The following is a 22,264-nucleotide window of genomic DNA, read 5'->3' on the forward strand; positions in this document are numbered from 1 at the left end:
TCTCGAGTGGCGACCGCCGTACCAGAAGGCGAAGCGTGGGTAGGCCCCCACAAGGTGGACTGATGACCTGGTGAAGGTCATTGTGGCAATTTTTATGGGAGGCCTATGTCCAGCAGTGGACGTCTTTCGGCTGATATGATGATGATGATGATGATGATGTGTAATATCGAGGTGCTCAAGTGGGTTTGTTTGTAGCATATGGTAATTAATTAATACCAATCTGAATGCTTGAACTGTTTATTTCGAACACTTTGTTGTTCAAAATAGATACTGGAATATGTACAAAAGTTCTGCGGGGACTCAGAAGACTAAGTACATAGAATGTTTAGTCAGTCATGTTCTGAGTGTAGGAGTATTTTTTTCTTTTAGTGATGGTATCACCGTCCAAATAAGACATTTGGTGTGAGATACAACTACGCTTAACTACTGTAGAAGAGCGAGAAAGTAGTTGTTTCGTTTCTCGAATGTTTTGGTCTTAGACGTTAAGCAGACGGAGGGTCATGGCTGACGCAAACAGCTGTTCACGAGGGCATTGCAGCGTCATTCGTGTTTATAAATAAAAGTTAAACTCACAAACGGCGGAGGCGTCAGATCCATTTTAACGTTGCTGATTTCTTTTAATCAGGGGCACACAAGCATACGGCCGGCCTGATGGTATACAGCAATTGCAGCACGACCGGCCTGGCGCAGTCGGTAGTGATAGTGACCCTGCCTGCTACGCCGCGGTCCCGGGTTCGAATCCCGGTAAGGGCATTTATTAGTGTGATGAGCACTGATATTTGTTCCTAAGTCATGGATGTTTTCTATGTATATAAGTATTTATATGTTATATATATCGTTGTCTGAGTACCCACAACACAAGCCTTCTTGAGCTTACCGTGGGCCTCAGTCAATCTGTGTAAGAATGTCCTATAATATATTTTAATATTTAAATAAATATTGCGGACACCTTACACGGATCAACTTAGCCCCAAACTAAAGCAAAGCTTGTACTATGGGTGCTAAGCGACGATATGCATACTTCGATGGATAAATACATACTTATATTCATAGAATACATCCATGACTCGGGAACAAATATCTGTGTTCATCACACAAATGAGTGCCCTTACCGGGATTCGAACCCGGGACCGCGGCTTAGCTGGCAGGGTCACTACCGACTGAGCCAGACCGGTTGTCAAAATATATATTTTTAGAATGCATTATCCTCTTGTGAATGTGGGATTATTTTCACTAAATGTTCACTCTATGTCAAACTTTGTTTAATAATGAAGGGTGAACCCTCAAGATTCCACTTTTTCAGGGACGAGTGCAAATCGAAGGGCTCCCCCTTTGCCCAACAGTGGGACACAGTAGACAGTATACCTATTGTATTAACCAAGATTTCCGCTGCCGGTTTACTCTTTAACTCTATTTATTAAGATTATATAAGATTTATAAGAAACAGTTCAAGTTACAGTTGGACCCAAATTGCAAAACTGATCCGAACATAAACTACTGCACTGTCACAGACAAATTTGATTGTTGGAATTAACTGATTAATATTGGTGTGAGACAATCCGTACTGTTACAAGATGAGCAAACTGCGGGGGGAAATCATGATATACCTAAAATAACCCGAGCCCACCCGACCCGAGCTCATATAAGTATACAGGGTGTAAACCTAATACGGGTGAACCTCTTAACAGTGGTGAGTATAGGACATAAAAAATGGAATTAGATAACTTTTACTTAAAATTGAAATATTTTTTTTATCCATACAAATTAATTCGGCCCGCAACGTAATGCAAACACACTCGCGTTAAACGCTCGTTGACAGTTGTCATTGATTGTCATCGCAACCACGTTTACAGTACATTGCTGCTGGGAAATTTTTCAAAAATTAATTATGGGCTGAAACTGAAGAGTAACTCAAAAACACCTCTTAATTAATGATAACAATATTGAATTACATGACTGGTTTCATTTATCGCCCTTATTACGTTTACGCACTGTATAACCCGTCAACCTTCAAATAAGGGTGAACACATAGGGTAAACAGGCATCCTCTGGGTGAGCTCACTCCATCGTAGGCCACGTCTTTGCCTTTGGCTAGTCTGTGAACAAGAGAAAGCCCATTATATTAATAAAAAAATAGTTATTTGTTATACAAGGGGGCAAAGTTGTATTTTAACGCCGAGTGTGGAATTGAAAAACGACTCGCTTCGCTCGTGGTTCAACTATAGAATCCTTTCACTTGCGAGTTTTTTAACACACGAGAAGTAAAATACATTTGCACCCGAGTGTAACACAAAACTTTTCCCCTCACTATAGCGAGGAAACTACAACGCAAAAAAATTGGTTGTCTGTAAAGTCGGTTTACGGACGGCAGTTTAACGTGATAACGTCAAACATTACAGTAGTATAGACAGGGGCGGTCAGAGTATAGCAAAAGGGGCCCGTTCTGGGACTTTTTTCACGATTTTTTATTTATTTATTAAAAATACACAAAAGTTAACAGTATTTCACCAAAGCACTTATGTGGTAATATAATTATGTACATGTTAAATTGACATAAATAAAAGCAAACACACTTAAAAGTTAAACTATGGTTATTACATTAATCACCTAAGGAGTGTAGGGTCTATGAACCTTAAGAGTTTTCTGTAAAACACACCAACACTATCAGCAAATATGTCAATATCGTCTGTCTCCAACATGATGCGGTTAAGAGCAGCTCGGGCTCGAGCGGTGCGCCGGCCGCCGCGAACAGGCGCCGCCGCCGCCGCGCCGGCACCGCGCCCGGCATGCCAACCACCACATTCGCTCTTGGTACTTGCAGCCCCATTCTCTCAAGCACGGATGCGTCATCTATATACTCTATGGTGAAACAGTTGGCGGTAATGCATAATATGCAGCAGTTTCCGTCTGGTTTCTAGAGTTTGAAGACCAACCATTCCTGGGTGGCTAGCCGAATGGCACAATCGCTCACGAAACGCTCACGAAACGAAGCGCTAGTAGATATCTATCTCTATCGCGCTTGCGTATTGGCGCGACAGAGCCAGCGGCGTATCGCTTTCGTTTGGCGTCGGAGAAATGCCATTCGGCTACGGGGCCATATACATATATATATATTACCTGACTTTATAACTTCTTATATTATTTTAGTGTTATATTCAAACTAGGGTTTCGATATATATTTCAAAGAATTGGAAAATAATTACAATGTAATTATTTTGATGCCAATAAATCAAAGATTTGTATAATTAAAAACGACGTTCACTGAATAATGTTGACATTGTCAGTAAGTGCGAGAGGGACACCAGCCCAAACAATGACCTCTCATGTGGACACACTTTTTGACCTAACTACACAATCTAGTTTAATAATTCTAAATCTATGATGAGTTCAGACGGGATATGTTCTGTAAAAAGTCGTATAAATTAAAATAATTAATTTTGTCGAGAACAACACACGGGCGCGCCATCTGTCCCAACTGTGGTGCTTTACTCAGGCCACACGCTATAACCATACCGAGCGCATCGATCAGCCGCTTAGTTCCAACGCGCGCCAATAGATGGCGCAAAAGCTATATTGCGAAACGGGACAATGACGTCATCTTTTTCGTGCATGCTGCCCGTAGTAACGAGTTATTAGACGTTATCACGTCAAAATGCGTTTATCACTGCTTCCAAGTAGTTCCACAGGTGGTAAATCATCTTTATTACTAGATTCACCTAATTTTATCAATTTTAAAGCAGTTAATTTGACTTTATTCAAGGTCAAATTACTTTACCCACTAGTGGATAAAATGCGTTTTTACCCGCTGGTATTAAAGGACAAAACACGTGTTTCCGAGCTAGTGAGGAGAAAATAGTTTTAGAACCATCACTCCGCCGACAACATATTACTGCTAAAATATTATAGGTATAGGGTATAAAAGTAAGTACCTACATATTTTTATCATATTCGTTACTCATCAAGTGTAATCGCAAGTTCTATTTTAACGGCGAAGGTCAGTGATGTAAACAACTGGAACTCTAGAAATAGCGAATAGTGTAAATATTTGTAGCGTCGTGTGTCGCAAACATTCGCTAATATACAGTTCACTTTGTGAATTTTCCAGAATCTCTTCAAATCTTCAAATATTACCGCCGTCCGATCCTCTCCAATCTCCATGCTGTTGCTGTCTCTTTTTCACATAGGTAAACCCACCTATTTCTTTTCTTCTTCACACAGACTTGTCATGTAGTGATAAATGGTTCAGGGTTACTATCAGTGTAGTCCTAAAAACAGGAAAATATGTACCTATATGAAATTCCGCAGCCTATGATTAGGTATCTATGATATTCGTGATTTGCTTCGTGCGCATATGTGCTAACAAAATTTAGGAACAACCCCGGAAATAGTTAACTGATTTTCATCAAATATGGCTAAGAACACATAATCATAGACTTATTATAATAATAGTAAATCTATGATCATAATCTTTATTGTTTGTGAGAAATGGTTACACTCCCGACTTTCAGCTTTCATACAAAAACAAAAAAACTAAATGTAAATCGGTTCATCCGTTCGAAAGCTACGATGCCTCAGACAGACCGTGATGCCCAACCGACCCCACTGTTTGCGTCGGGGGTTAAAAAGGATCCTTTGTTGGGTCTACTTTCTGATAAGATAGATCATTGACGTCATCTTTTTCGTGCATGCTGCCCGTAGTAACGAGTTATTAGACGTTATCACGTCAAAATGCGTTTATCACTGCTTCCAAGTAGTTCCACAGGTGGTAAATCATCTTTATTACTAGATTCACCTAATTTTATCAATTTTAAAGCAGTTAATTTGACTTTATTCAAGGTCAAATTACTTTACCCACTAGTGGATAAAATGCGTTTTTACCCGCTGGTATTAAAGGACAAAACACGTGTTTCCGAGCTAGTGAGGAGAAAATAGTTTTAGAACCATCACTCCGCCGACAACATATTACTGCTAAAATATTATAGGTATAGGGTATAAAAGTAAGTACCTACATATTTTTATCATATTCGTTACTCATCAAGTGTAATCGCAAGTTCTATTTTAACGGCGAAGGTCAGTGATGTAAACAACTGGAACTCTAGAAATAGCGAATAGTGTAAATATTTGTAGCGTCGTGTGTCGCAAACATTCGCTAATATACAGTTCACTTTGTGAATTTTCCAGAATCTCTTCAAATCTTCAAATATTACCGCCGTCCGATCCTCTCCAATCTCCATGCTGTTGCTGTCTCTTTTTCACATAGGTAAACCCACCTATTTCTTTTCTTCTTCACACAGACTTGTCATGTAGTGATAAATGGTTCAGGGTTACTATCAGTGTAGTCCTAAAAACAGGAAAATATGTACCTATATGAAATTCCGCAGCCTATGATTAGGTATCTATGATATTCGTGATTTGCTTCGTGCGCATATGTGCTAACAAAATTTAGGAACAACCCCGGAAATAGTTAACTGATTTTCATCAAATATGGCTAAGAACACATAATCATAGACTTATTATAATAATAGTAAATCTATGATCATAATCTTTATTGTTTGTGAGAAATGGTTACACTCCCGACTTTCAGCTTTCATACAAAAACAAAAAAACTAAATGTAAATCGGTTCATCCGTTCGAAAGCTACGATGCCTCAGACAGACCGTGATGCCCAACCGACCCCACTGTTTGCGTCGGGGGTTAAAAAGGATCCTTTGTTGGGTCTACTTTCTGATAAGATAGATCATTGAAGATGGTTAATCAGAATTGAAATAATGATGTAAGAAACAGATATTCATGAGAGTGACGTCCGCAAGACTAATAGTTAGGGTGCGCGCCCACACGTTAGGGTGCATCAGGTGCATGGACACGTGGGCAACAAAGTTGCTCGGCGACCTCGGCCCACGGGCGACTTTTCGAAGCGACTTTTTTGTTGCGACCATGGGCTAGTATGAAAGTGCGCTCACGAAGCGAAGTACAGTACTCTAGGGTACTTCAAAAATGTCGTTTTTTTCTGCTTATAGTACTCGTAATAAAAATCATTGTTTTAATTAAGTAATTGAATCTCGAACGCATGAATTCGCCATTCGAATGTCTGTGGAAAACGACGTAATGCTACGACTTTCGAACGTCGAATTCATGCGTTCGAGATCCAAAGATCGGTCCCCAGGTGCTGCCTCTAGGTGCAGCCCATGACACGGGCAACCTTACCTTAAATAATTAATGTGACAAAAAAGCCTTCGTACACTAGAACTATACTGTATTTCTATGGCCTAACTTATGTGCAATCAAGTGTTTACATACATACCATTATTCCGTGTTGGCAAAGCCGTACAGACCAATAAAATGTAGGAATTTACGATCATTACTAAGTTATTATAGTTACCTAGCAACTTTTTATTTATTAATTTAAGGTAGAGAAATGTCCCTTAATATTCCTATTATATGCCAAAATGAGCATCAAAATCATAAATCTAATTATGTACTGACATTTATCATTCTAGAACATATTCCTCTGTAAACTATTTTTTTTATATTAGAATTAAAGTAAGTCGCATAATTTGCGATATTTTACTGTCTATGGTATCACCACTAGTATCACTACACAATGCCCTGTCTTGTTCTTTCTAGTGCGAGTCCAGCGCCTATCTCATTCTAAAAGTTCGAATCGATCGCGAATGTTCTCGACGGGGCGGCGGCTGCTATTGGCGCCAGTGTTGTCACATCTACCTATTTATAGGTAGATCTACCTATTTTGCCTCCCGTCTACCTGTCTACCTATTTCGGTCCTAAATCTACCTATTTTCTAAAATATTACTATTGTAGAAAATTCTATAATTACAGCATTTTACTTAAATCGGAACGTGTTTAGTGAATAATCTGTGGCTGTCAGCTTGAAAATCTTGATGTTTGTCAGTTTTGACACTGACAGCCTGGTAGTGACAGTGACAGTGTCATTTGACAATGACATGACACTGACACTTCTGACAGCCTGACAGTGGCAGCTCTCGGAGACGCTAGCTTGTGTTTAAAATATTTTAACAAAAACATGTATAAACACCATAAAGAACTCACCAAGTAAACCAATAAATATATTTTTAATAGTTTAGAAGCATTTTTAATCATTAAAACTGGACTTACCTTAGATGGTATTAAAACAGGTAGATCTACCTATTTTTCGTTTCTAATTCTACCAGTTTCTACCTATTTTTTCACCCTGGTCTACCATTTTGTTCAAATTGTATGTGACAACACTGATTGGCGCGTCGAACACTCGCCGCGAAGTTTCTGGAAAATGCTGGCTCGTGATTGGCGAGGTATAAATACGACGGCGCGATGGCGGAGATTCAGTCTAATTCGAAAACGCAAAGCGAACAAGTGAAGAGGAGAAAAGTTGAGCGGTTATAAAAACCTCTCGAGAAACTTAATACGAGACTTTATATTATTACAAGGAAGCTAAAGAAGAATCGTAAGAAAATGCCAGCTATCGGAATCGACCTCGGAACGACGTACTCGTGCGTGGGCGTGTGGCAACACGGGGGCGTGGAGATCATCGCCAACGACCAGGGCAACAGGACCACGCCGTCGTACGTGGCGTTCACGGACACCGAGCGCCTCATCGGCGACGCCGCCAAGAACCAGGTGGCGCTCAACCCCGGCAACACGGTGTTCGACGCCAAGCGACTCATCGGCCGCAAGTTCGACGACCCCAAGATCCAGCAGGACATGAAGCACTGGCCGTTCAAGGTGATCAGCGACTGCGGCAAGCCCAAGATACAGGTCGAGTTCAAGGGAGAGACGAAGAGGTTCGCGCCGGAGGAGATCAGCAGCATGGTGCTGACCAAGATGAAGGAGACGGCGGAGGCGTACCTGGGCACGACAGTGCGGGACGCCGTCATCACGGTGCCGGCGTACTTCAACGACTCGCAGCGGCAGGCCACCAAGGACGCGGGCGCCATCGCCGGCCTCAACGTGCTGCGCATCATCAACGAGCCCACCGCCGCCGCGCTCGCCTACGGCCTGGACAAGAACCTGAAGGGCGAGCGCAACGTGCTCATCTTCGACCTCGGCGGCGGCACCTTCGACGTGTCCATCCTCACCATCGACGAGGGCTCGCTGTTCGAGGTGAAGGCCACCGCCGGCGACACGCACCTGGGCGGCGAGGACTTCGACAACCGCCTGGTCACCCACCTCGCCGACGAGTTCCTGCGCAAGTACAAGAAGGACCTGCGCGAGAACGCGCGCGCGTTGCGCCGCCTGCGCACGGCGGCCGAGCGCGCCAAGCGCACACTCTCCTCCAGCAGCGAGGCCACCATCGAGGTGGACGCGCTCTACGACGGCGTCGATTTCTACACGCGCGTGTCGCGCGCGCGCTTCGAGGAGCTCTGCTCGGACCTGTTTCGAGGCACGCTCGAGCCCGTGGAGAAGGCGCTGCGCGACGCCAAGCTGGACAAGAGCCAGATCCACGACGTGGTGCTCGTCGGCGGCTCCACGCGCATCCCCAAGATCCAGAGCCTCCTGCAGAACTTGTTCGGCGGCAAGCAGCTGAACCTGTCCATCAACCCCGACGAGGCGGTGGCGTACGGCGCGGCGGTGCAGGCGGCCATCCTCAGCGGAGACGGCGACGCCAAGATCCAGGACGTGCTGCTGGTGGACGTGGCGCCGCTGTCGCTCGGCATCGAGACCGCGGGCGGCGTCATGACCAACATCATCGAGCGCAACTGCAAGATCCCCTGCAAGCAGTCGCAGACGTTCACCACGTACGCTGACAACCAGCCGGCGGTCACCATCCAGGTGTTCGAGGGCGAGCGCGCGCTCACCAAGGACAACAACCGCCTCGGCACCTTCGACCTCACCGGCATCCCGCCCGCGCCGCGCGGCGTGCCCAAGATCGACGTCACCTTCGACATCGACGCCAACGGCATCCTGAACGTGACGGCCAAGGAGAACAGCACGGGCCGCTCCAAGAACATCGTGATCAAGAACGAGCGCGGGCGGCTCTCGCAGGCGGACATCGACCGCATGCTGGCGGAGGCCGAGCGCTACAAGGAGGAGGACGAGCGCCAGAGGAGGCGCGTGGCGGCGCGCAACCGGCTCGAGGGCTACGTGTTCGGCGTGAAGCAGGCGCTGGACGAGGCCGGCGACAAGCTGAGCGAGCAGGACAAGAGCGCGGTGCAGCAGGAGTGCGACGCGGCGCTCGGCTGGCTCGACAACAACTCGCTGGCCGAGGAGGATGAGTACGACCACCGCCTCAAGGAGCTGCAGCGAGTCTGCGCGCCGCTCATGACCAAGATGCACGGCGCTGCTGGTGCCGGCGCCGGTGCGGGGAAACCCACCGTCGAGGAAGTCGATTAAAGATGGAAGAAGCATAAATGTACAGCTATACACTTATCCCAGTTAAAGCTTTGAAGGCAAACTTCCCTAATCAAAATAATTATTATAATTTATCATTTAAGACTGATCTCAAATTTAAATAATTTAAACCGCTTAAAATAAAGAAATATATTTTTATCATACGTTATTTTGTGTCTTATTTTTAAATATCTATTTTGAAACTTGTCGAACATGCTTAAATTTATACACACTGTACAGCATGTGCAGATAAAACTTATCTTGGAGTGACTTTAGTGCAAAGAATATAATACTCACTAGCTATGATTAGCTATGCTTTAGTGATGGAAATAGCATGGTTTTGTATGATTCGATAGATCGAGTCGCACTGTATTACGGCCTTGGTTGCGCATACCGGATTATCGGTACGTATTCTGCGTTGATACGCAGGGCAACATCGCTTGTGTCAAATGTCAAATTGTTTTGACATGGTTTTGACAATTAACAAATGTCAGATGTACGGTGCGGCTCGATATAAGATTATGAAATAATATTTTTGAGGTTTCTTATTTAAGTTTCAAATAATATGGCATTATCTTTTCTACGGAGTAAACTAATCGCACGGCAAGCCAAAAAGCAGTTTTACCAGAACAAACGGAATGCAGGATACGTCGTTCTGTAAGTTCCATTGATTTGTTTTTGTAAAGAAATTTGTACATTTTGTATTGACTTGCTTGATTTCAGTTCTTTAAAATGTGCATAAAAGACTGCGTAAATATTATGTTAATAAGAGAGACCACAATTTGCTTTTATCTTTGAAATATATTTGAAAAGCTGCAATTAATAAAAAAATATAACCTTTCCTGACTCTTGAATGTCTGTATTCGTGTGTTGTTTTGTACGAATGGAAATCTCTCTACATTCTCTTTAAAGCTTAGCAGTATGGATAAGCCTGCAATATTTATAAAATGCAATATGTATAAGCCTAATTTAAGCAGTTTGTTGTGACTACAAAATCAAACTTGGCCTTCATTGTGCAAGCAATTGCAATCCATGATGCAAGGACCCAGTCAATAGTTTACATCTATAACCAGCCTAGTTGGTAGAAAGAATTGTTGTGCATAACATAGAATAGAATAGAAAACGTTTAATTGGTGAAAATATACAAGTAAAAAAAACAATAGCCTTAATCTATATACATCTTAAACTAAAGTCACCAAAAAGGATGCCACTCCTTACATGCCAATGGCTAATTAGTATTAGACAACCGACACACCACAGGGCAACCGAGAAAACAGGATGGGATTTCAATATCTCTAAAATTAACATATGTTGGACGAGGTCGTGAATCAATAGAATTATAATAGTCCACTTATACATTTAAAAGTAGTATCTATGCAAATATGCAGTAGTACAGTAGGCAAAATAACTATATAAAAAATGATAATGAAAGATGAATTGCATACATACATACATACAATCACGCCTGTATCCCATAAAGGGGTAGGCAGAACACATGAAACTACTAAAGCTTCAGTGCCACTCTTGGCAAATAAAGGGTTGAAAGAAAACGAAACTGAATTGATTTATTAAATATAATTAATAAATTAGCAATATATCGACGACAACAACGTACAAAGCGCTTTTTTCTTGTAGCAGATAGCAACTTGTACGTTGGTGGGTAAGGTGCAATTTTCTGAAAAAAAAAATTGCAGATTGTACCCTATACATTGTTGTCGTCGATATGTCTGCTTATGTATTAAAAATCTGAAGAACTGTAAGGTAGTTTTTCATCTTAATTTTGAAGGTTACTACCGACATACAGTTTCTAATAGGTGGTGGTAGATTGTTCCAACACTTCATGGCAGCGTAACACGAAATTTCTTTATCAGACTATCAATACTCAAATATACTAATGTATGCGGACTGAAATCTGGACAAAGTTTTGATACCGTACAGAGTAAGTAAATCAATAAACTAAAATAATGTATAAATGCAAGATTAAAGTTTACATATCTGTCATTTAAACTGGTAAGTTTCATGAGTATTGGATACCTTTTCTAGAAATTATGGTCAATCGAGAATAATGACCTAGTGAAACTGTTTGTAATTTCTACATACCAATTTTCTGTGAGCGCCACTCTGCCCTAATGCAAAGCCCAAGTGGAAAGTTTTGTAGGAAGGGTTAGAAGCTAACAGTCAATTTATAATAGAATCTTCCGCCAGATTTTCCTTTCCGCCACTTTCAATTTATAAACACCTTTTTCTTTACAAACACTACCGCAACAAAGCGTGGTTCAAGAAAACATTACAGCATTGGCAAGTTTTCCGGGAGAGATTTGATTAAAAGAAATGTGCACCCTAAGGCACAAAATCTTACAAAGAGCTCGAGACAGCATTCAAATGGGGCAGCGAAAGTAATAAAAAAATCTTGAAGACATGAGTATCGATACACATTCAAAAAAAGTTAAGCCTATAGTCTTCAAAATTAAAAGTAAAAAAACTTTGAAAATGCTGCTACGCCGTTAAGTCAAAAAATGTAAAAAACAACTGTTTTTGCATTTCTGGGTTTATGAATGACTAATAATATGTCGATTAAATGGAATTTCACGTCAAGAAAACTATTATTTTGAGAACACTAATGATCCTACGGACAAGAGTGCGAAAAATGTCGAGCATACGAAGCTTCCTTAAAAAGTTATCACATGGAAGATAAATTTGGACCTTATACATTTAAAAGTAGTATCTACGCAGATTTAATATGCAACATGGTTATTTTACAGTAGGCCTTTCTGAAGTGTCATTACTCATATTCATCATCATCATAAATTTAAGAACTGGGCTCTTGTCGGTGAAGCAATCTCCAGCTATATCTTTCCTGGGCTTTTTCCTTGACAGCCATATTCATTTCCTTCATTATTTTTTACCACACCAATTGGTTCAGGCTTTCCTGATTATTCAAAAAGTGATAAGAAATTTGTATTTAAATTTAAATATTGTCATACTTTTGAGTGGGTTGACCATTTAAATGATGTTTGTAGTTGATATTGATAAACATTTAATAACATTAATATTTATTAGCAGAGTGGTTAGACAGCAATATTCCAACAAAAAATAACAATTCCTAAGTTACTATGTTATGGGTGTTTTCTGTTACAAGTTTCCTGTTCAATTCTTTTAATCTTTATGAAAAAAAAAAAACATTGAAAGCTTATTTTTAACCCCCGACGCAAAAACGACGGGGTGTTATAAGTTTATCGTGTTTGTCTGTCTATGTGTGTGTCTGTCTGTGGCATCGTAGCTCCCGAACGGATGAACCGATTCAGATTTAGTTTTTTTGTCTGAAAGCTGAGTTAGTTGGGAGTGTTCTTAGTCATGTTTCATGAAAATTGGTCTACTATGTCGAGGTCGGGGGTTTTTTCAAAATTTTTATTTTGTGGTTATCAAACAAGTTCTGGACAGCCTTGAAAATTGTGGCAGGGCAGGATCTAGGGTAGAGCGAGTGGAGCGACCGCTCTAGGCGCCACACCATAGGAGGGGCGCCAAAATGGCAAATTATAAAAACAGCCTCGGTTGCGAGCGGTTAAATAAAATGAAGGTAAGCAAGGACGTCGTTACTCTATTTCGCTCTACCCTTGAGTGCTCGTTTGTTAGTTGACCTCCGCACACTGCACAAAAGAACTACATAGTACTTTCTACTAATTTATTAATATTTTCAGTATTCCAGAAATAGGCGAGGATGGGGACAAATCGTCCCTCCTGGGGGACAACGGGCTGCCCGAGTTCAGCGACATCACGATCGAGAAGTGCATCGCGTCCATCAGCCAGCAGAGCCTCGAGTACGAGACCGGCGTGGCGCAGCTGGAGCACGCGGCGCCCGCCTGCAGGGACGCCTTCGCCGACGTGTTCCGGCCGCTCGAGCGCCTCGGCGCGCCGCTCGAGCTCACCTGGGGCGTCGCCAAGACGCTCTACCTCGGCAACAGCTCGCTCATGCCCACCGCCTCCTACAGGAGCGTCCACGAGCGCGCGCACAAGGCCCGCTCCGCTAAGTTCAACAGCGTCCCCATATTCCAAGCCGCCGTCAAAGAAAAGAACAAGCTCAAAAACTCACGGACGAGGAGCAGAGGCTGCTAGATAAGTATATTTTAGAAGGAAAACTTAACGGGCTCGATGAAACCGGACTAAAGTTGGAAAAGCTGCACAGCGTCGTCGCCGAGTTGCAGAAAGAGAAGTACATGTTCCGGGAGAAAGTAAACGCGGCCACCGGGCTGTTCTCCAGCACCATCACGGACAGCCTGACGGTGCAGGACTTCCCGGAGACGCTGCTGGCGGCGATGGCGCCGGAGCCGGCGCGCGGCCCGTGGAAGGTGACGCTGCAGCCGCACGTGCTGGAGCCCTTCCTGCAGCACTGCCCGGCGCGCGAGCTGCGCTGGAACGCCTGGAACGCGCACGTGCAGCGCTGCTCCGGGTACGGCAACAAGGACCTCGAGACCAGCACGCATCTGGAGAAGATCCGCGCCCTACGGACCGAGCAAGCCAAACTGCTCGGCTTCGAAACGTTCGTGGATATGAGCATGGAAACTAAGATGGCCGGCTCGGCCGAAAACGTTTACAACACTTTAAATACTTTGCTGGAGCACGCGCGCCCCGCGCAGGACGCCGAACTCGACGAGCTGCAGAAATTTGCACAAGAACGAGGCTTCGACTACAAACTCGAGCACTGGGACATACCGTACTGGCAGAGAAAGCAGAAGAGAACGCTGTACAACTTCGAGGAGGACAAAATCAGAGAGTACTTCCCGCTGCCGCGCGTCGTCCGCGGGCTGTTCAACTTGTGTCGGTCGCTGTTCGACATCCAGATCGAGGAGCGCAGCGTGCAGGCGTGGCACCGCGACGTCAAGTACTACGACGTGCTCGACGGCTGCGGCCGCCTCCTCGCCGGCTTCTACCTCGACCCCTACGCGCGCCAGCACGAGAAGATCCGCGTCTTCGACGACGCCGGCTGGCACGTCGCGCTCCGGAACCGCTGCGCCTCCACCCAAGCCTCACCCCTCTCGGCTCTCATTTTCAACTTCCAACCGCCAGCGGGCGAGCGGCCGTCCCTGCTCACGTTCAACGAGGTGGGCGTCCTGTTCCAGAAGTTCGGGCACGCGCTGCGGCACCTGCTGACCGAGGCGGAGCACTCGGAGGTGGCCGGGCTGTCCAACGTGGAGTGGGACGCGGCCGAGGTGTGCGGACACGTGCTCACGCACTGGCTGTTCGACCCGCACACGATCCGCGCGCTCAGCGGCCACCACCGCACCGAGGAGCCGCTGCCCGACGCCCTGGTGGACAACCTGCACCGCGTGCGCCAGCACATGGCCGGCCTGCGCCTGTGTCGCGAGCTCTACCTGTCGCGGCTGGATCTGGAGCTGCACTCGACCAAAGCGTTCTGGCGCGACGTCGTCAAGGAGCTGTGGCCGAAGCATTTCGCGCTGCCGTTCGACAAGTACGACTCGCACCCGCTGTCGTTCACGAAGGTGGTGTCGGAGGAGTGGGCGGCGGCGTACTACTGCCGCGTGTGGGCGCGGCTGCTGGCGGCCGACGTGCACGGCGCGTGGCGCGAGGAGGGCGACGCGCGCGCGGTGGGCGCGCGGTACCGCGCCACGTTCCTGGCGCTGGGCGGCGCGTGCGCACCCGGGGAGGTGTTCCGCCGCTTCCGCGGCCGCGACCCCGCGCCCGCCGCGCTGCTCGCCGACCTGGGGCTCGCCAGGAACCAGAAGAAGACGCAGGACTAGCTTAGGCCCTATCGTACTGTAATATAATTGCTATTTATCGTTCTTCTTGCAGTTTTCATTTCCACCACGACGAAAATACTTACATATATTAAATGGATAGGCCGGTAGTGTCGGCGCCGGCTCGAGCGCTCGATCAGGGTAGAGCGAAATGAAGTTTGTGGTGCCTCTTTTTACCCAACGCGCAATTGAGGCTGATTTTTATATTGTTTGCCATTTTAGCGCCCCTCCCACGATTTAGCACCTAGAGTGGCCGCTCCACTCGCTCTACCCTAGATCCGGCCCTGGGTAGTGTCAAATCTGGGCCTAATGTAATCAGTCATTACAAAGCTGAATGGAATTTGACAAATGTTTCAAAACCTTAAGCCCAGGTAAATCCGCCGCCGTACTCTACGTTCCTGGAGGGCTGGAGGCCGATCCGGCACTTTATACTTAGTTAATAGAGAGAAAAATAGGACAATAATAAAATTATCAACCAATAATTGCATTACCATTCTGCCTATTTCGGTCAAACAAATACATTTAAGGCTCTCAACACATTCCATTCAATTGTCGTCAGGGTTCTGTTCCCAGGCGCGCTCCATGTCGTAGATATCCTGCCGGAGGGTGCGGTCGTCGGGCACGAGCCGTGCGGCCGCCTTCATCTCGTCCACGGCCTTGCCGAGGTAGCCGAGGCGCGCCAGCCCGGCCGCGCGCCGCGCCACGCACGCCGCGCGCGCGCGCCGGTTCGTCTCGCACGCCGGCACCAGCAGCTCCAGCGCCGTCGAGCAGTCGTTCACCTGGGAATGCCCAAATTACTTGTAAAAAAGATCTGATCGGTCATATTTGTAGGGAGTTTAGGAATACATCGTTAGGGCATAAGGCAAACTCGGTATCCGGTTCGACGACATGATGCCGAGCGTGTAGACCTGATGGCTTTGACTGCAGACTCACGCACTTTTCAGGATCCGGGCGTGTAGACTACTGATGACTCACACATTTGTTAAAGTTGCCGAGCGCGAAGTGCGCGGCGGCGCGGTTGGCGAACAGGCTGGGCAGCTTGTCGGAGAGCAGGACGCCGTGCGTGTAGGCGCTGATGGCGCCCAGGTAGTTGCCGGCGCGGAAGAACTCGTCGCCCTTGTTCTTGCACCACTCCGGGTCCTGCTCCTCCGGCCGCAGGTCTTCTGACACGAACCCTGCAAAGCACACTGGTTTGAGCTAACTTCATATATAGAGCATCTTATTGTGGAGCCTGCTCACACTTCGGCTCGTTTCTTGCTAAATAGTGTTACTGTTAGGCCTTTCGACTGAGATGGAGTTGAGCTGAGACGTGTGGGACCCTAGGTCAAGACACACTTGTGGCTCCTTGTCCTACAGTCCCGAAAGACTTAATGAAAATACCTGTGGCTCGGCGTGCCAAGGTTATATTCTTTAGCCAAGCGTCCTCCTCGGCCCTGGCGGACTCGCGGCTCGGCGTAGGGAACACCCTGGGCGTGTGGCGGATCTCCAGGCTGCCCTGGTTCCGTAGCGCTGGCAGCACTCGCTTCGCCGCCTCGGCGCGCTTCTTGTCCACGAATTCTGATTTCACAGGGGTCTGTAATATGCGGCAAGTTAGAGCTATCTGATGACAAAAACCATATATATTACCAGCTTATTTAATAGGCAAGCTCTATACATACGTACCTACACCCTGCATCTACAGCCTATTACACCCTACTACTATACATATAGATGCAGAGCACATACTTAATATTGGGCTGTTATCTCACCTTCACCGGTTTCTTAGGACGCGGTGTCGCAGGTTGCAGTGGTTTCTTAATCGCCACTTCATCTCTTTCTATTTTCGGTACCGGTTTCTCATCGGTTATCTCTTCTATTACAACCCCATTCTCCTTATCATCCGGTAACTCTACTATTTTCACCCCTTTATTCCCGTCTGTGTTGACCCTCCACTCCTCCAGAGCATCCATAGCTTTCTTCCTTTGCTCGTCTCGCCTTTTATCCATTAACTCATGATGCCTAGAATCGATCTCCATCGCTTTCTGCACCGTGAACCGATCCATTTCACTCTTCTTTATCCTCTTCTGCTCAAACTCCTCTTTAGCTTTCTCCTGGCATTTCTCTAAAATTTCCTGTCTCAGTTTCATCTTGTCCGCCTTCGTTAGTTCCTTCTCTAGCTGCTCCCACTCCCTCTCCTCGCGCTTCACCAGGTCGAGGACGATGAGGTCTTCTTTGACGAGGCATTTGCTCTTGTCTATGTTCACGTCATGGAGGAGGAACACTTCGAACAGGAAGGGGCTGTAGTGCGCCTTTATGTAAGTGTCTGTCGCGAACAAGTCCACTTTCTCTTTCTTCCCTTGGCTGAGAGGTATCGTTATATTTAAAGCTGCCGCAGTTTGCTTCCAAGTGAACTCTTTTACTATAATCGGCATTTTACCTGTGAATATATTTCTATAGTTTGTTTATTTTTGCGCGATCAATAATTGTATTGACAGCGGGATGACAATGCCTCCTGTAGAAAAAGTGTTTATTCGTTGCTATGGTTATTTCAATTTATGGTGATACCAGCACGGAATGATTTTACTGGTTTTACCTACATGAAAGTTAGGTCAATACAAGCTTAATACAAGCTTTCTCTTATGACAGGCAAACGCGATCAAACGGATTGCTTGATGGTAAGCGATCGCCGCCGCCCACCAGACCGGTTGTAGTGCGTTGCTTACCTGTAAGATGGGAGTACTGTTCTTGAAGGTCGTATCGGTTAATAACAAATCCTGTGCTAATACTCGCTAATACCTACACTTCACTACAATTCAACTTTCGCTAATACCTCCACTTTTATCTACAATTACTAATGAGACTAAGTACTAAATACCTACGTAAGAACCAAGGCAATGCCAGATTCCCTCAATGGTAGTTATATTGGATGCGTATACCTAATATAGTGTACATATTGTAAGTAATACTACTTAAATAAAACAAATTGTTGGTCTGTAAGAGTATATTCAAGTCGCACCATCCTGCGCGCATCTGACGAGCTCTCTGAATGGTCGGCGTTATTCAAAGTATCCAAACAAGTATGCTATAATTAAATATCCGCCTTATCAGAGTCGGCTCCGCGCTCCGAGCGACGCGACGTGTATCGTGAGTCGTCACTCGTGTCGTGTCACTCGCAGCTGAGCGTCGGCCGTCGGCAAAACACGTCGCGATAGTAAACAAATTCAATACTCACATTATACAGTTTGTCAATTGTTTGTTTCATTAATGAGGTCAATTATTTATGAGTGAATAGTATTTCGTTGATAGACAGCAGAAAATTAGGTGAACATGAGCGGCCGTGTGCAAACCGGTAAGTTGTTTTGGTTTGTTAAGTACTAGGTATTTACTTTAGTATCAAGCGACAGAGAGATATTATCTGCAATTAAATAATGATAATTTACATCTTGTTATTTACCTAAGATGTTGATCAAATAACTACTGCTACTAGTAAATGTAGTTATTGTAGGTAATACCTATAGGAAGTAGGTAATACCTATATTAGTTCTTACGTATTCATGTCATGTACGATGGCGAGAATATTTTACGAAATAAGATAAAATACTTCTGTTATGTATGAAGTTCAACTTAAATTACATTTGGTCAATTTTTTTAAATATAACCGTATATATGTAAGTATATTCCAAGGCCACCGATTCTTCCTTCGAGGATTTAATTTACTTTTGAGCCATGAAAATGTTTGCCTATAATTAGTTGTAGATAACATCTATTGCTGATAACAACTATAGTTAGTCGTCAAGGGCATCTGTCATATTTTTATGTTTCACCGCTTTTCTCTTCGAATCCGGTTCGAAGGACCATTGTTTTCATGAGGTAGGTACCTACACTTGCTCAGTAAGTGTGCAATTGCACTCAGGCGTAGGTGGAAGTAAGAAAGGGAGTAAGAATGTTATGTTGCAAATTCGAGTCTATTAGTAGTACTCTCGTTTGCCATATTTAACTTACGCCCCGTGTTGCACAATGTACTGTTGCAAAGACCCTCTTTCAGTCTAATAATAGGATTATTAAAGTACCTCGACACATATATTCATAAGATTCAAGATGAGTCTACATATAATTGGTGAGGCGTTTTGTATAGGCAGCCGTTGACCTTGTTTATGCGTTCTGTCAGTGCTGGGCGCCGTGTCCGGGGAGGCGCTGGGGCGCACGCTGCCGCACGAGCACCTGAGCATGGAGTTCACGCACTTCTGCGTTTTGTATAGGCAGCCATTGACCTTGTTTATGCGTTCTGTCAGTGCTGGGCGCCGTGTCCGGGGAGGCGCTGGGGCGCACGCTGCCGCACGAGCACCTGAGCATGGAGTTCACGCACTTCTACCGGCGGCCGCCGACGGCGCTGGCCGGCAAGCTGTCGGCGCGCCACATCTCGCTGCAGGCCGCCGGCTACCTGCGCCAGTACCCCTACTCCTCCAAGTACAACCTCACGCTCAACGACAAGGACACGGCGCAGGCGGTGCTCAACGACGTTAAGATGTTCAAGGAGTCTGGGGGAGGTGAGATACTAACCTATCCACATGTTCTTCAACATAATGTTCCTATGCACATTCAATTACCTATACGTCGACATTATCCAGACACCATCAGTTAATTTTCATTGTTTTCAAAATCCACTGCTTTTAAAAATCCAACATTAGTATTGTTTACTTTCACTTGCCCTTGGGTTTTGCTCCACAACACAACCACATGGATAATCTTCCAATCCTCTTTGTCATAATGTTCAGAACATCACACAGCCCAACCACACCCACCTTTTCTTTGGTTTACCTCTCCTTTGGAGGAGTGGTGGTGGAGATTGGAGTGTCTTACTGCTGAGCAAAGGTCTCTCCTTGTTCTCTACAACTCCCGAACCCCGGTCTGATTCTTTTGTATCCCTATACCCGTTATTGTGTGAGTGCAGGTACGATCGTGGAGAACTCGGCGGAGGGCCTAGACAGAGACTTGTCATTCCTGAAGCGCGTGTCGGCGGCGACGGGCGTGCACGTGGTGGCCGGCACCGGCTACTACATCGCCGACACGCAGCACGACGACGCGCTGCACTACACCAGCGAGGAGATGTACAACCACATGGTGGCCGAGCTGACCGAGGGCTGCGCGGCGGACAACAACATCAAGGCGGGGTTCATCGGGAGGTGGCCAGCGTCTGGCCTATCCGAGGTCAGTCATTGTTTATTGAGTCGCCGACATAGTAATTAAAGTGGGCTTCAACAGGACTGTCGAATGTACTTTTTCTGCGTCTAAAAACTTTCTGAGTCGGTATGGCGTTGCAGAGTTCGAGCGGCGCGCGATCGTGGCGGCGGGCGAGGCGGTGGAGCAGCTGGGCTCGGGCGTGAGCTTCCACCCGCACCGCCACCCCGACGCGCCCGCCGAGATCGTGCGCGTCTACCTCGAGGCGGGGGGCGCCGCGGACCGCGCCGTCATGAGCCACCTCGACCGTGAGTCCCCGCAGAAACTTCACTCGGTATCTTGTGTGCACAGTTCGAGAGGCCCGCCTTCGGGGCGGTGGGGCATGACTTTCCTTCCACCCGCATAGCAATTCTGAAACCCATGGAATGCTACACTTCGTAGTAATAAAGGGCCATTCCACATTCAGATCTTTTCTCACACTCTGTGCGTTTTTCCAAAATCTGTAAACTCCAATCAATATAAAACCAAAGGGAAATCTTCTTAGACCGTTTTCGCGTAGCGACACGGGATCTGATGGCCGCCTTCAAAATAAATACACCTTATTGTATACCTATTTGCTTATCATATAACAAAGGAAACCATTGTCATAAAACCTTACCTTCCAGGCACGTTCCTCGAGGAAGAGAAGTTGCTGACGTTCGCGGAGCTGGGCACGTACTGCCAGCTGGACCTGTTTGGCACCGAGGTGTCGTACTACCAGCTCGCGCCCGACAGCGACATGCCGAGCGACGCGCGCCGCCTGCAGCTGCTGCGAGCGCTGCTGCGCGACGGCAGAGCCGAGCGCTGCACGCTCTCGCACGACATACACACCAAGCACCGCCTGGTAACACCACACACAAGCATCGCCTGGTGACAGACCACATACACTGCCTGGTGACACACCAAGCATTGTCTGGTAACACCACATATCTACTTACAAACCAAGCACCGCCTGGGAACACACCACATACAATGCCTGGTAACACACCACTCACGTCAGACACATCAAGCCCCAGTCGTTACAGACTGGCACCACACACATAACGAGCACCGCCCGATAACACGTCACGTACTACCGACTGGTAACACGACATACACAACAAGCAACAAATTGTAACACACCTTCACATCACTTGGTAACACGTCTCGTTATGTCGACACATACTGCCAACTAGATTTTCAGACCAGTAGAAAAATGTACTTAATTGTAAATTTGTCATCCTCTAAACGAATGTATTTCCACTGCAGGCGGACTTCGGCGGGCACGGGTACTCGCACCTGCTGACCAACGTGCTGCCGCGCATGAAGGCGCGCGGCTTCTCGCAGCAGGACATCGACCTCTTCACCATACACAACCCCCGGCGCTGGCTCACCATACACAAGGAGTTCTAATGTTGCGGCGCGAGCGCGACGACCCAAACACTTCCAATACGACAACTCTCCAGTTCCTTGCACCTGCAACTTGTGCAGATCCGTGTCCAAGCCTGTCATGGACGTGTAGTGTAGGCCTCGCGGCCGATTGCATAGCGATGATTTGTTAGTCAGTAGCTCAAATATTTTACAACCACCTGTAAAATGTATATTCTTATACAATTTATTTTTGATTACGGTATAAGATTAAGTGAAGAAAATTGACTTAATATATTTTTCCCCTCACTAGCTCGGAAACACGTGTTTTGTCCTTACCAGCGGGTAAAAACGCATTTTATCCACTAGTGGGTAAAGTAATTTGACCTTGAATAAAGTCAAATTAACTGCTTCAAAATTGATAAAAATAGGTGAATCTAGTATAATAAAGATGATTTACCACCTGTGGAACTACTGGAAGCAGTGATAAACGCAATTTTTGCGTTGTAGTTTCCTCGCTATAGTGAGGGGAAAAGTTTTGTGTTACTCGTACACTCGGGTGCAAATGTATTTTACTTCTCGTGTGTTAAAAAACTCGCAAGTTCAGGATAATCAGGATTCTA

The 22,264-nt window shown here is 45.9% G+C and overlaps 4 protein-coding genes across 6 annotated transcripts; 3 read left to right on the top strand and 1 right to left on the bottom strand.

Moving 5' to 3' along the window:
• Window positions 1–1,900: 1,900 nt before the first annotated feature.
• LOC125231557 (dynein axonemal assembly factor 4-like) lies at window positions 1,901–18,049 on the bottom strand. 3 transcript variants are annotated; one of them, XR_007177630.1, is made up of 5 exons: window positions 16,847–18,049; window positions 16,479–16,671; window positions 16,074–16,273; window positions 15,590–15,877; window positions 1,901–2,096 (listed from the first exon to the last, which is right to left on the bottom strand). XR_007177630.1 is itself a non-coding variant. In XM_048137015.1 (5 exons), the coding sequence occupies exons 2-5, from the start codon at window positions 17,507–17,509 to the stop codon at window positions 15,644–15,646; spliced, it is 1,290 nt and encodes a 429-aa protein (XP_047992972.1). In that variant the 5' UTR covers window positions 17,510–17,514; window positions 17,957–18,049; the 3' UTR covers window positions 15,271–15,643. The 3 variants fall into 3 exon arrangements, 2 of the variants coding, with proteins under 2 accessions (XP_047992972.1, XP_047992970.1); XM_048137015.1 differs by lacking the exon at window positions 1,901–2,096 and having other exon boundaries at window positions 15,271–15,877; window positions 16,847–17,514; window positions 17,957–18,049; XM_048137013.1 differs by lacking the exon at window positions 1,901–2,096 and having other exon boundaries at window positions 15,271–15,877; window positions 16,847–17,514; window positions 17,801–18,049.
• On the top strand, window positions 7,343–9,514 carry LOC125231556 (heat shock protein 68-like). Its single transcript, XM_048137012.1, has one exon. It carries the CDS (start codon window positions 7,471–7,473, stop codon window positions 9,346–9,348), a length of 1,878 nt encoding a protein of 625 aa, XP_047992969.1. The 5' UTR covers window positions 7,343–7,470; the 3' UTR covers window positions 9,349–9,514.
• LOC125231553 (probable cytosolic oligopeptidase A) lies at window positions 9,796–15,143 on the top strand. Its single transcript, XM_048137011.1, is given in 3 exon segments — window positions 9,796–10,002; window positions 13,044–13,404; window positions 13,407–15,143. Coding segments are annotated over 3 exon segments (2,148 nt in total). The 5' UTR covers window positions 9,796–9,910; the 3' UTR covers window positions 15,102–15,143.
• A 168-nt stretch (window positions 18,050–18,217) lies between the features above and the next one.
• On the top strand, window positions 18,218–22,055 carry LOC125231558 (phosphotriesterase-related protein). Its single transcript, XM_048137016.1, is given in 7 exon segments — window positions 18,218–18,426; window positions 19,370–19,624; window positions 20,029–20,256; window positions 20,259–20,285; window positions 20,399–20,563; window positions 20,921–21,138; window positions 21,543–22,055. Coding segments are annotated over 7 exon segments (1,059 nt in total). The 5' UTR covers window positions 18,218–18,404; the 3' UTR covers window positions 21,687–22,055.
• The last annotated feature ends 209 nt before the right edge of the window (window positions 22,056–22,264 follow it).

Source organism: Leguminivora glycinivorella, chromosome 12 (genome assembly GCF_023078275.1).
Source record: "Leguminivora glycinivorella isolate SPB_JAAS2020 chromosome 12, LegGlyc_1.1, whole genome shotgun sequence".
NCBI lineage: Eukaryota > Metazoa > Arthropoda > Insecta > Lepidoptera > Tortricidae > Leguminivora > Leguminivora glycinivorella.